Below are 13,880 nucleotides of genomic sequence, written 5' to 3' on the forward strand. Positions count from 1 at the left end.
TAGGTCTCTCCCCAACCCCACCCCCAAACCTGCACAAGGGATCTCAGACAAGACTCTTGAGCTCTGAGCCTCAGGGAGGCCATTCTCTTACGGCCTCGCTGACTCCCAACCTCAGAGACAACCCCTCCACCTAAAATATTTTAGCATTGTTTTTGAGGAAGGAATCAGATTTGACTTACCATCAACTTAATGTGCCATGAATTTAGACTGTTCATATCCTCATAGGAAAGCCAACCTTCATATCAATTTTAATATGTGATCAAAATCTGAAGGGTAGTTGGTGGGGTACTATGCAGTAAAAAGGAAGAGGCAAGGGGATAGGATGATAGGATCTCTTTTCCCAGATATGCTAGAAACCAAACTGGTAAATTGCAGATAGAACAAGATTGTTCACTGTCAGCAACAGAGAGTCAATATGCCTGCAGAAAAGTCACTTGTTGTTTCATAATGCCTCATCAGCATTAAACCAGCTAACTTTGAATTTCACATTTTTAAAAAATACTGAAATGATAAAAGCAGTAGGAAATTGCCACATTGCAGCCTGTTTATGAACATTTTTTAAAATCACCTCTACCTCTAAGCCTAAAATTTGGAGGGAGAAATTATTTAAATCAGAAGACAATGTTACTGATAATTTTACAAAGTCACTTGTGATTACTATTGATGATTACAATTTAAGGAAAGATTTAAATTTCCTCTTTCAGGTTTCTACTGCTCTCAGCTTTGTAGCTTAATTTAAAGTTCTTATGCAAGTTAATTCCATTACAGTAAACTGCAAGGGTAGATTCAGATTTGGCTGTAATTTTACTAGAATTTGATGTCATCTCCTTGAAATGAGATTATTATCTTTACACTTCTATAAAAAGGGGATTTGATTAAAATTGATAAAGAATGATCAGTTTTATTCCATTTCTGTTTGGAGGCTATTTGATGTCCCTTCTTTGATTAGATTCAGTAATTTTAGAAAATATCTAAGTTTGGTTTGGATTAGAATCATTTCATAAGAGTTTTTTTTAAAATAAGAAGTTTGGTTCTGACTGAAGGACAGAAATGATATTTGGTTCACGGTTTAAAGCTTAAAAATTTTTGTTAAATATTTTCATTTGTTTTATTGTTATCTTCCAGGTGTCTAAATCTCCAGTCTGTCTGTTGTACTGGTAATTTAACTCTTTAATGGAATAATTTGCTGCCAACTATTTATATTAAGTAATTTTAAAATATTTGTAATATTGTTGACTGACTAATAAATTATTAAGTTATTGGCAAAAAAGTGAATTGATTCATCATAGTTTGGAGATCAAAAAAATCTTGAAAACACAGTCACCAGTTGTGTGTTTTTTTTATGGGGGGGTTGCCCTAGAAGATAGAAAAAAAGCAATTTATTTTTCAGTTGCTAAATGAAGGAAGAAAAAAAATCCTTCATGTCAAATCTGATGAATTCAAATTTTATGGGCTGTGGGCAGCTACAGTAGCAGTCACTAATCTTTATGATGAAAAGGGGAGTCGCCAGGCTTCATCCCACATCGGGCTTCACAGATTAAAATATTTTGTACAGGAGCCAGAAGCAAATGGGAAGACAGGTCTACATAATACAAACAAATGTGCTCTGCTTGGTTAGCCCTACTGAGCAGCATCTGCAAATGTATCAGGACTGCAGAGAAGAAATGATGAGCAGCCAAAGGAAAGCATATTATAGTAATCTCACCTACAGGGTGCCCAGGGATATAAAAGTAAATTCATCGAGTAAGCTGGAGTTGACTTAATAATGGTAGCAGGAGATGAAGACGGCAAGAATTACCAAGTACAATGACCCAGAAGAGGGAAGAAGCTTCAGAGGGAAATGAAATAATATTTAATAATAATAACAACTAAGATTTGTGCAATATTTACTATATATGAGGCACCTGGCTAAGTGTTTTACAATTATTTTCTCATTTTGATCCTTGCAAACATCCTGCAGGGTAAATGCTATTATCATCCTCATTTTTATAGAGGAAGAAACTGAGGCAGATGGGGTTAAGTGACTACCCTGAGGTTACATAGCAAATAAGTGTCTGAAGCTGGATTTGAACTCAGATCCAGGGCCCAATCCAGGGCTCTATTCACTATAAAAACCTAGCTGTCCCCCAAAAAGACATTTTTAAAAATATATTATAATGTCTCACAAGGAAACTAAAAGTAATTTTCAAGGAGGTCAAGGATGAGAAGAAGTTAAAGAGCCTTTGTATAGATACTGCAAAGATGAGTTTTGGCTTTTATTAATCTATCTCTATTTTTAAAAATTAACAACTCCCACCTCAATTTCCACTGTTATACACTCATGTCTTCCAGAAGAGCAATATTTGCCAGTCATTACTGAGCTGCCCATGCTCAGACAATCCAGAAGGGAATCCCAGAAGGTATTCCATTTTGATCAGCAGTCACTATGCAAAGGCACTTGTGTGTAAGTGCTTTGTTTCTTCATATGCCTATCACTTCTCTTCCAAAGTTTCTTCAAGTTCAAAATCCATAGGAACTCGGGAACCTTTGAGTAATGCCTGCAGGTATATTCTGTATAATTTGTGATTCATGATACAGACTTGGATACTTAATGTACTCTGTCCTGTCTTAGTTCTCTGCTGTCAAAATTGAGGATATCTTTAATTTTGAAAGTGAATAGGGGCCATCCACATTGTTTCAGCAGCATATGGAATATGGAATTGTTCTTGGAATATAACATTTAAAAGAAAAAAGAATATAGGTTTACCCATCTTCATTTTGCTTTTCAGCACAAGGAGAAACTTAGTCATTGAACCTTGAACTTCTACATGAAACTCATTCTCCTAACAAGAATTTGGGTTGTTGTTTTGTTTTCCAATTAGGTACATGGCCATTATAGATCCTCTGAAACCCAGACTATCTGCAACTGCTACGAAAGTTGTCATTGGAAGCATTTGGATTCTGGCTTTCCTTCTTGCCTTTCCCCAGTGTCTTTACTCCAAAACGAAAGTGATGCCTGGTCGAACACTTTGCTATGTACAATGGCCAGAAGGTCCAAAACAGAATTTTACGTGAGTAAATTTCATCTTTTATCCTTCTTATAAATAAGATCAGGGTAGGAAAGAATCGTGAAAGACATGGAATAATAGGACAGTGTTTCTCTACTATAATATGTCATATTTTGATATACATGTAAGAAAATCAAAAGAAGGGAAACATTCTTTTTTAAGGACTTGAATTTTAGATACTATATCCCATTGAATGGTGAGGGGGATAAAATCACTCAATTATAGATTTTCTGGAAGTCTCATATTTGGATTAATCCAATATCAGAACACACAAGGAGATTTGGGGGAAGATATAGCAATACCACAACCCGGTAGATGTTTTATTTTGTATTGCTTTTGCACCTTTTCTGTTGCTATGGTAAAATTAAATGTTGCATACAATATGTTGTATATAACAAAATATGTTTTATGATACACATTTATAACACTTAAATCCAACTGGAATTTTAGTTTTTACTCTACTAGAGTGATTTTTCTTTTTAGAAATAACAAATTATCCAAATATGATTGTCCTGTATTTATAATAATCCTGTCAACTGAATGCAGATAGAGACATACTTCTTTTTTACTTTTTGGGGGGGCTTTTTTTGGTCTGAGTTTTGTTTCACAACATGACTAATATGAAAATAAGTTTTGCATAACTGTACATGTATGACCTATATCAAACTTCTTGCCTTCTTAATGAGGGGGGAGAGGAGGCAGAGAGAGAATTTGGAACTCAAAATTTTAAGAAATGAATGTTAAAAATGTTTTTTACATAAAATAAAAAATAAATTGGAATTAGAAAATAATGATAATCCTGTAAATAACCTAGGCCAACAAAAGATGAAATTCTGAGAAAAAATATTAGGAAGATCTTAAGAAAAATTCAGATAACAATCATCTATATTCAACACATTAAACTTGAAATAAAGGGCTAACCTTTATTTTTTAAATGTCAACCATATATCAACAACTGCATCCTTAACCCACATATGTGTAGCCTAGTAAGAAAATAGAAGCTGACAGATTGAACTCTCTCCCACCATACTCATCCCGTTTATGTATGAGGGCTTTAAAAGCAAGAATCGTTGAAAATACTTCTTTCTATCTCTACCTTCTAGAAAAGGGTTGAGATGTAAACAAATCTAAAAAAGATGACAACTCAGGCTGGTGGACTCTATATAGCTCCTACTTTCTCTTGTATTAGGACTTATTCATGTAGCTTCATCATTTTGTTTATAATTCCTGTGAACTTTTCTCTCTAATTTTTTTTTTGGTGACTTTCCCAGGGTCACACAGCTGGTAAGTATCAAATGTCTGAGGCCGGATTTGAACTCACTACTCCTGACTCCCGGGCCAGTGCTCTATCCACTGTGCCACCTAGCTGCCCCTCTATTATTTTTTAAAATAATGAACATTTTTATTTAAAGTTTTGAATTCCAATTTCCATCCCTCCTTTCCTCCTTCCTCTCCCCTCCTTGAGGCAGTAAGCAATCAGATATAAATTATAAGTTTAAAATGTGCAATTATGTAAAACATTACCATATTAGGCATTTTGTACAAGAAAATTTGAATAAAAAAATGAAAGTAAAAAATAACATGCTTCAGTCTGTGTTCAATTAATATCAGTGGTTCTTCATTGCCTTTATGGGAGTAACAGGTGTATATCCCTGAACAATTAAAAAATGTAGTTCTGCTAGCTACTAAAAGTCAAGTCAGCTATACTATGTCCTTTAAAAGGTATATAAACAAGCGGTTTAAAATTGTTTCAGCTGATAGAAAATGAAGACTGATGGATCTACTAGAACCTATTTTATAATATCTGTTTTGACATATCTGGCCAAAAGAAAGCAAAGTCTAACCCACTTCAAAAAGGAAATGTGACTGCTATTGAGTTCCTTTTGTGTCCCATGGGCCTGGTAATAATGAATTGTATTAGTGTGTTCATCTAGCTCTAGAGGACTAATTTTGTCATTCATTCAATAAGCATCATGCTCCAGGCACTGTTTTAGTCACTGAGAATACAAAGACAAAAATAAAACAAGCCTTGCCCTCAAGAAGCTTACATTCTTCTATTGGCAGGTGTGGAGGGGAATTGCATATATGGAAAGATAAGACAAAACTGAAAGTTTCTTCTAGTGAGAGGGAAGCAGCAACTAGGGGATCAGTCTATATAAGATGACACAAGCTGAGCTTTGAAGGAAGCTGGGAGATAGAGGTAAGAGGAAGTGAATTCTAGGCATGGTTTTCATGAAGGTATGACATGGAATTCCATATGGGGAAGAGTAAACAGTACAGTTTGGCACCTTCAGGTTATCATACGCTTCTTCCAGTTTTCATTACCCACCACTCCTTAGTGGCACAGTGGATAGAGCACTGGTCCTGCAGTCAAGAAGCCTCCTCTTCCTGAGTTCAAATCTGGCCTCAGACACTTAGAGCTGTGTGACCTTGGGCAAGTCACTTAACCCTGTTTGTCTCAGTTCCTTATCTGTAAAATGAGCTAGAGAAGGAAATAGCAAAACATTCCAGTATCTTTGCCAAGAAAAACCCAAATGGGGTCATGAAGAATCAAACACGACTGAAAAACGACTCAACAACAACAGATTACACTACTTAATGTGCATGTGTGTTTTGTTTTTAAATGTGAGAACATTCAGAGGAGGAGGGCAAAGTGTTTTTTCAGTTTTTCTTTTAGATTCGTAACCACAGCCAATTCAACCTATTTCTTTTCCTACAACCTTTGTCTTATAACCTTTTGTCTTTTCCATTGCAGGTACCATATTATTGTGATTGTACTGGTGTATTGCTTCCCATTACTTGTCATGGGCATCACCTACACCATTGTGGGAATTACCCTCTGGGGAGGAGAAATCCCAGGTGACACATCAGACAGGTACCACGAGCAGCTCAAAGCCAAAAGAAAGGTACCATTGTTCTTGTTCACACCTCAGCTGATTGCATGTTAATTTCCTCTTCTGCACTTCCCATTTAGTAAAGTAATTTAGTTATGTTAAATGGGATGGCATTAATAATTGGTATCCAGATTGAGGGGGGAAAATACTCTGATTAAAATATTTCCTTCCTAGAATGCCTTCAAACAGATGCATTTCTAATGAGAAGGTTTTAATTAATTAAAAGTACACCAGGAAGAAACAAACTTGGTTCAGGTTACTCAGTGACTGAAACTTTCTTGGGCTTCCAGGTTGTAAAGAGATCTCCAAAAGTTAACTCATACTTTCCCTGCCTGGCTCATCCCTGAAGGCATCTTAGAGAAGGCTGTCCAAGTATCATGTGCTTTGTGCTAATTGCGTGATTTATTATTATCTCTTACTCCCCCCACTCCCACCCCCAAGGTTTGTTGTTGAGTTTTTTCTCTCACGTCCAACTCTTTGTGACCCTACTTGAGGTTTTCTTGGAAAAGATATTGGAGTGGTTTGCCATTTCCTTCTCTAGATCATTTTACAGAATCTGAGGCAAACAGGCTTAAATGACTTGCCCAGGGTCACACAACTAGTAAGTGTCTGAGGCCAGATTTGAACTCAGGAAGATGAGTCTCCTTGCCTCCAGGTCCAGTGCTCTCTCCACTATGTCACCTAGCTGCCTGTGCCTCTAGGACCAGGAAAATCTAAATGGACATTTCACTTTTTTTTTTTAATGCAAAGCTCAACCATCTTAACAACAGAACATTATTTTTTCTCCCACTATGCATAGAAGCCATTCAATAAGATCAAAAGGCCACATTCTCATTGTGCTTCTCCTCAAATTATGTACAAACAATGTCCATGCACTTTGGGGACCCAATACTATCCTTAGTGTTTTCAGTTTTTCTCCTTTCACAGAGATTCTTTTACCATTGCTTCTATTGTTATTTCATATGTTCTATTTAGACCTATATTCCATTGGTGTAGGGGACTCACTGTGAGAAAACTCTATCAATGAAGATCACAACCCGCTCTGTACTTCATTGCATTCACGATTTGACTGGGGACCTGAAAGGCTGTATCAGTCCCACACCCAACTGAGATCTTCCTGACACAACAGCTTCCTACTACCTTCATCAGGATCCTCTCTCTCCCTGTCTCTCTGTCTAACTCTGTCTCTCTCTGTCTCTGTCTCTCTGTCTCTGTCTTTCATGAGGTTGTTGTAAAAAAAGTGCTTTGCAAACTGAGTGCTACACAAATGAGTTATTATTATCCCCTCATCCTTTTTTTTTATGAGTTTTGTCAATTCGTATTTATTGTTATGTTTAGCATATAAGGCCTTAAATCCTACAAACTGTTTTCTCCAAAAGAACCCCATATAGTTTTAGTGCAAGTGACTGTAGGCAAGTCACTTAACCTGTCTGCCTCAGTTTCTTCATCTATATAATAGTGATTAATAAATAACAGCATGTAGCTGCCAGATTTATTGTGAGGATAGAATGAGATAATGTTTGTAAAGCATTTAACAAAACTGAAAGCTCTTTATAAATACTAGCTATTATTATTGTTGTCCTTTTCCTGGTTCTGTTTAACTCTTTTTGCATTATGATTCTGTTAATTTTTCATAGCCACTTTTTCTCACAAAATAGCATTACATTTACAGTCATTTACCACAATTTACTTATCCATTCTCCAATCAAAGAGTATGAATTTAATTTCTAATTCTTCAGTCCTATAAAAATAGCTGCTAGACCTTTCTTTTTACCATGAACCTCCTCAGAGTGTGCTCCGAGTATTGTTGTTCCCTGGGTCAAAGGGCATGGGTATTCTCTTGCTTTGTTCAAATAATTCCAAATTGCTTTAGAGAATGGCTGAATTGATTCACAGCTCCAGCACGAATGCCTTATCTTTCCATCTTTGTCCACCTTGGAGTATGCAACTAGCAGTAGGATCTCTGGATCAGAGTGTGTGGACATTTTAGATATGGTGACTTTTTTTTTTTTTTTTTTTTTGCGAGGCAATGGGGGTTAAGTGACTTGCCCAGGGTCACACAGCTAGTAAGTGTCAAGTGTCTGAGACTGGATTTGAACTCAGGTACTCCTGAATCCAGGACCAGTGCTTTATCCACTGCGCCACCTAGCTGCCCCCTATGGTGACTTATTTTATTTAATCCAGTAATGGTAAATTGACCAAAATATTTACACAGACACACTATTGTTTCATATGTGGTGTCAAATTTTCCTGCAAACATCAAGTTTAATTAAAGAAGTTTAAGAAGCATTTCTAGGAAATCATTCCAAGGTTTAAATTAGGGACAAAAGCCGGTATTTGGGGCATGGGTTTTATTTGAAAGCACTAACATTATCATACCTCTATCCAGCTGAGTTCATGTACTAGATAGCAGTTATAATTAAAATAAAATGTTCTCTTTGTTCCCTCAGAATTTAAATCATGCAATTTAAAGAGGAATATCAAAAGAACATTGTCTCCCATTCTTATATAATATTCTTTTCTTTCTTTGGGTCTATATTCCTTTCATTCCTTCATGCCCAGGCTCTTCTTCACATGCTATTAGCTTGTTTGAAGTCCAGCCTTCAACACCAGCTCAGTTATTAGCCTAACTGCTCAGATTTCACATGGCCTTTTTGGATTTCTCCAGTAGGGTTAGTTCCCTTAATAGTAGCTATCTGTGTACATATCTCCTCAATTACATCCCCATAGAATATAAACTAGCTGAGGGCATGAACTGTCTCAGCACATAGTAGCTGCTTAATAAGTGCTTGTTGAATGATGGAAGTGTTTATTGATGTCTACCCCAGCCTCCACTAGCTTAATGTCTTACCTAAACTCAGCCTATGGCTGACAGGTAAGAAATACTTGTTAATAAATCATCTTTACATCACCAGAGCCAGCATAGTCTCTGGCATGCAGTCGTTGCTTAAGAAGTGTTTGCTGGGCAGCTAGGTGGCACATAGAGCACCAGCCCTGGATTCGGGAGGAACTGAGTTCAAATCCAGCCTCAGACACTTAACACTTACTAACTGTGTGACCCTGGGCAAGTCACTTAACCCCAATTTCCTCACCAAAACAAAAACAAAAACAGAAGTGTTTGCTGAATTGAATTAAACCAGTAAGCTTCTCCCCAATGTGGTATAGAGAACAGAATGCTGGAGATAGAGTCAAAAAGACTCTACTTACTGGCTGTATGACCCTGGGCAAGGCATTTAATTTCTTTGAGGGGGTTGGTCTCCATGACATCTAATATCCTGCAGCTCTAACTCTGTGATCCCATAACCTGTGTACCAGATGAAAGTGACTCCCTTAATAACAATTTTAAAACTGTGGACACTATTTCCATAACCTATAGGTGTTGGGTTAGCTCCATTTTAAGGAGCTCGAGATGTTTCAAAATTCATCAAACATCCCCTTAGGAAATTCTGAGCATTTCACAATTGTATACAAACTGCCACCTATAAATTATAAGACTATCATGCTTTAAGGAAGGTGCTGAGCATGACCTCCTTTGGCCCCAAGTCTATCCATCAACACTCAGACACTAATGTAAAAGGGACTAAGAAGTCTAGACAAGAAAACTGCATGAATACAAAACTGCTACTGTAGTGACCAGAAGGGGAAAATTGGCCAAAAGCTTATTTTCAGTGTTCAATCTACCTACATTATTTAATAAATAAGATATCGCAAAGTTCCCCTGGGGGACATGGTCACCAGTGAGAGTGGCAAGATTATTTATTAAAATGTTTAACATTAAATGTTACAATTTGGAGCTTATATGTGTGTATGTATATGTATGTGTGTGTATATACACATATATACACACACATACATATATATGTAGATATCTACATATGTATGTGTCTACGTATACACACACACATACACATAGAGAGAAACATCCTTTAAAAAGTGTTACCTCGCATGTCCCATGTATATAAATACAGATAAGGTTTTAAAAGAATGGACTTGCAATTCTATAGAAAATTTTATGGTTATAATAGGTGTTTATGAGAGGTTTTGCAGCACAAAACTTTTTCCTTATAACACAACAATCCTATGAGGTAGATGGTACAAGTATTGTTTTGCTGATTTTGCTTAGAATTCCTGCATTCCATCATAACACACTGCTAACCTTTTAAGTATAACATTTACAAAGGGTATAGCACCTCTGACTCTCTCTAGGCTGTCTCTTCCTGTGTTGTCTTGACTCACTCACCCCTCCTGTAGTCATGATGGGAGTTTGAAGAGCTCCTCAAGGATAAGGGTCACACTGCCACAACTCACTCTCGGGGTCCTGATTACATCTTCAATGTGAGAGAAATACACATTTACATTCAATACTATAGCTCATGAGCCTCCACCAGTGAGTTTCCCATTTATACAAATTAGGAACAATAACACCATTAATGCTTAATTTTGAAATATTTAGTAACCAAAAAGACTAAAGCAAAAATAATCATCACGAGATTTACTCAATAGAAGGAAAAAGCAATATTCATTAAAGCAGTCGTCTATTCATAAACCTGGGTCCCATTCTCTCACTAATGTAAAGAGCATATGTGGGAGTAAGGAAACACAAACTTTTATAAACTCATCAATGAGGCTCATGAGTAGGGAAACTCGTGTTCCTGGAGCAAATCATGAATCTAGACTGTGGCATAGATATTTCTTTAGGAAAGAGTCTAGATCATACATTACCTACTCCTCCCAAACTTTCTAATATCCTGTAGGGCAAATGTGCTTCTCTCCTGCTCTTAGGCCACCAAGGTAGTGTTAAACGTTTTTTAGCTAATAACAGCACTAAGTTTGGGGTCCATAGAGCTTCAGAGGCCTACTTGTTGGCTTTATACTGAGGAAACATGACACTCTTTCAGTGAAAATCAGTTCCTTTTAATCCTCAGAACTGAAAAGCTACTCAGATTTTATTCCATATATAGGCTTTGATATGTTTTTCTCCTTGAGCCACGCAGAAAAGTAAAGGGCAACAAAGGTAAACCTCTGATTGGTTTAATTTCTCTTAGATTTAGATTTCTCTTAGGCAATAGATAGCAAGGCAGCTTTCCCCCCAAGTAGCTATTGGAGCACAGCAGAGAATCAGCTCTTTCAAACAGCAGGACTTTCCTCCAATCAGATCAGTCCCCTTCATCAATATCAGAATGTATAGTCAACTGTTCTTAGCTCTTGTCAACCTCTCACCAGTGGCTTCTATTAATTTTTTTTTTTTTTTTTAGTGAGGCAATTGGGGTTAAGTGACTTGCCCAGGGTCGCACAGCTAGTAAGTGTTACGTGTCTGAGGCCGGATTTGAACTCAGGTCCTCCTGACTCCAGGGCCAGTGCTCTATCCACTGCACCACCTAGCTGCCCCCTCACCAGTGGTTTCTTAACTGCATTGGCTTCATTGTTTTTTCTCATGTTTCATACTCTTTATAAAGATTCCCCCATCAGCTTCACTGATCTTTTACCCTCACTTGGTTCTTCTGTTTCTGACTCTTGACCTTTCTGGCTCTTCCTTTAGTTTCTTTGCTGAAATCAGAACCCTTTTTTGCATAGTGATCTATCTCTAATTTAGCTCAAGAAACCCCAAATTCCACATTTCTATCAAATATGATAGAAGTCATCCATATACCATTACCTACAAACAGTTCTTTGATTCAGAATTTCCCAGTAGTTACCTCCAAAGTTACATTCAGATGAGCTACTTGGAAACAATGTCTTGCAGTCATCTCTATTATTAATCAGTACCTGTCCCTCTGAGGTGATATTCTGTCTCAGTTGCTCTCATAATTTCTATCTGAAGATCTGTTTTCTCTCAGGTTCTCTGGATACTGTTTATGTTGGGTTTTATTCCAAATTGCTTTTCTCAATGTTCCACACAGAATGTCCTTTTCCTGCCTTGTTCAACAAATGAAATGTCCACAGAAGAAAAGGGACAGTACCTTATATTTCCCTACTAGCAAATATTTTCATTCCTTGCAAATTAAAAATCTGAATAACAAAGGGTGTGTAAACATAATATAATCAACAATATCTCAAATATTTCAATATTTCAAATATTTGTGTGCTGGCTCAATATAAAATATTTTTTCTCATTCAAGATGCCATATATACATTATAAAGAGAGAGTTGAAAGACCTCATTTGTGAGAGTACACACATAAGCAATCAAATGTAACATCTGTAATTATCCTGCATATGTAAATATGGCAATAATAAATATACATTTTCAAATATAGATATAAAAGCAAAATATGATAAAAATTATATGAAGCATACATGTATATATATCCATATATATCACAAATTTTATAAACAGTTAAAAACATATCTTTCAATAACAACACTGAATGGTAGAGGGTGTGCCAAAAGTCATGAAGGGATTTCAATATTTAATAACTCCTTTAGTTTTTGTTTTTAATTTATAATACCATAGCATCATATACATGATATATAGGAAAGGAATTTACATTATGTATAAAAAAGCAAATCTCATAAATGTTGAAAAATCATGACTTCTGGCCCACCCTGTATAAAAATGAACAAAATGTAGTTCCAGGCTTTGCATATATTCAATTAAAGAAATGTTTGGCTTTGATTAATTGCCTCTCCTATTTTGCTTAGTGTATTATATATGTCTAATTACTGGTTTAATAGTTTTGACATTCTTACCCTGAATTCTAAAATTTCTGGATAGCTTATTATTAGTATCATATATTTACAATTCTGAATTCCTAAGTGACCCAAGGGGAATGTCATCATCCTCCTTCTTTGTATTTGCTTACTCAGCACTTACTTAATAAATGCTTTTACTTATTCATTCTCTGTTTTTCTGTCTTTCACTGGGATTTGTGTGTCTGTATGCTCATGTGCATATGTATATCCTATTCTGATGCTTAATCACAGCATAGAAGTGACTTGGGGGGCAGCTAGGTGGTGCAGAGGATAGAGCACCGGCCCTGAATTCAGGAGGACCTGAGTTCAAATCCGGCCTCAGACACTTAAGACTTACTAGCTGTGTGACCCTGGGCAAGTCATTTAACCCCACTTGCCCCCCCCCCAAAAAAAAAGAAGTGACTTGGGTTCTTAAAGACTGATTTTGGAGAGCAAGCTGTGGTTCTTAGGGTGGTCTGTGAACTTGTATACATGCATGTATTAGTGTGTATTTGTGCATATATCAGACAGATGGACAGATAGAGAAATTTTTATCTTAAACAGCTGAAAATGGAAAATCTAAGAATTTTTTAACTTCATGTTTTCTTCAAGTGAAGTGTGATAAATGTCTATTTTTTTTTTGCTCTATCAAAGTTTCTCCATTATTCTCTCAACACCAAAGTGGAGTTTTAAAATTTTTTTTCTTAAAATGTTGTCATTTTGCTTCAATTCATGAAATCAAATCAACAGTACTGTTCCTGGAAAAGGCATGTCAAACATTTGCTATATGGGTATAATCACCATTCCCTCTCAGTCCCTCATGCAGAACACTTCTTTCTGGTTGTCACTTTCCTGTATGTGTAGTCTGCTCTCAAAAGAACATAATCTCCTATCAATTCTACAAGATGGAATTTTGTTTTTCAGGGCACCAAATATGAGAATATTAAAATTGGTAATATTTTCTAAATCATGTTTAACACATTCTCTTTAGCTTTTTTTATTACTGTACTAGCCAATATGAAAAGATAATTTAAAAAATTTTATGAATAAATCTGTTTAGATTATGCAAATAAGCACAAAAGTGTCTCCAAATTAAAAATAACTGATATAATTTATTTCCAGAAATTATAATGAAGAAATTGAAATTTATTACAATTAGTTGTTTTTTTCTCATTGCTTCAAAATATGAGAAAGATTCTGTGCTTTATTAAAATGCATTTGCCCCTCAAAACAGAGGATGTTGAAAACAGATTTTGAAAATTGAAACA

General features: G+C 36.1%; 1 protein-coding gene across 1 annotated transcript in view; it reads left to right on the forward strand.

Moving 5' to 3' along the window:
* The window catches only part of TACR3 (tachykinin receptor 3), a 121,928-nt gene that overhangs the window by 46,219 nt on the left and 61,829 nt on the right, over window positions 1–13,880 (forward strand). Inside the window, exons 2-3 of the mRNA XM_043969723.1 lie at window positions 2,862–3,050; window positions 5,803–5,953. Of these exons, the coding sequence (XP_043825658.1) occupies window positions 2,862–3,050; window positions 5,803–5,953 (340 nt within the window). The remainder of the gene's footprint in view (window positions 1–2,861; window positions 3,051–5,802; window positions 5,954–13,880) is intronic.

This window comes from Dromiciops gliroides, chromosome 6 (assembly GCF_019393635.1).
Source record: "Dromiciops gliroides isolate mDroGli1 chromosome 6, mDroGli1.pri, whole genome shotgun sequence".
In the NCBI taxonomy this organism is placed as follows: Eukaryota; Metazoa; Chordata; class Mammalia; order Microbiotheria; family Microbiotheriidae; genus Dromiciops; species Dromiciops gliroides.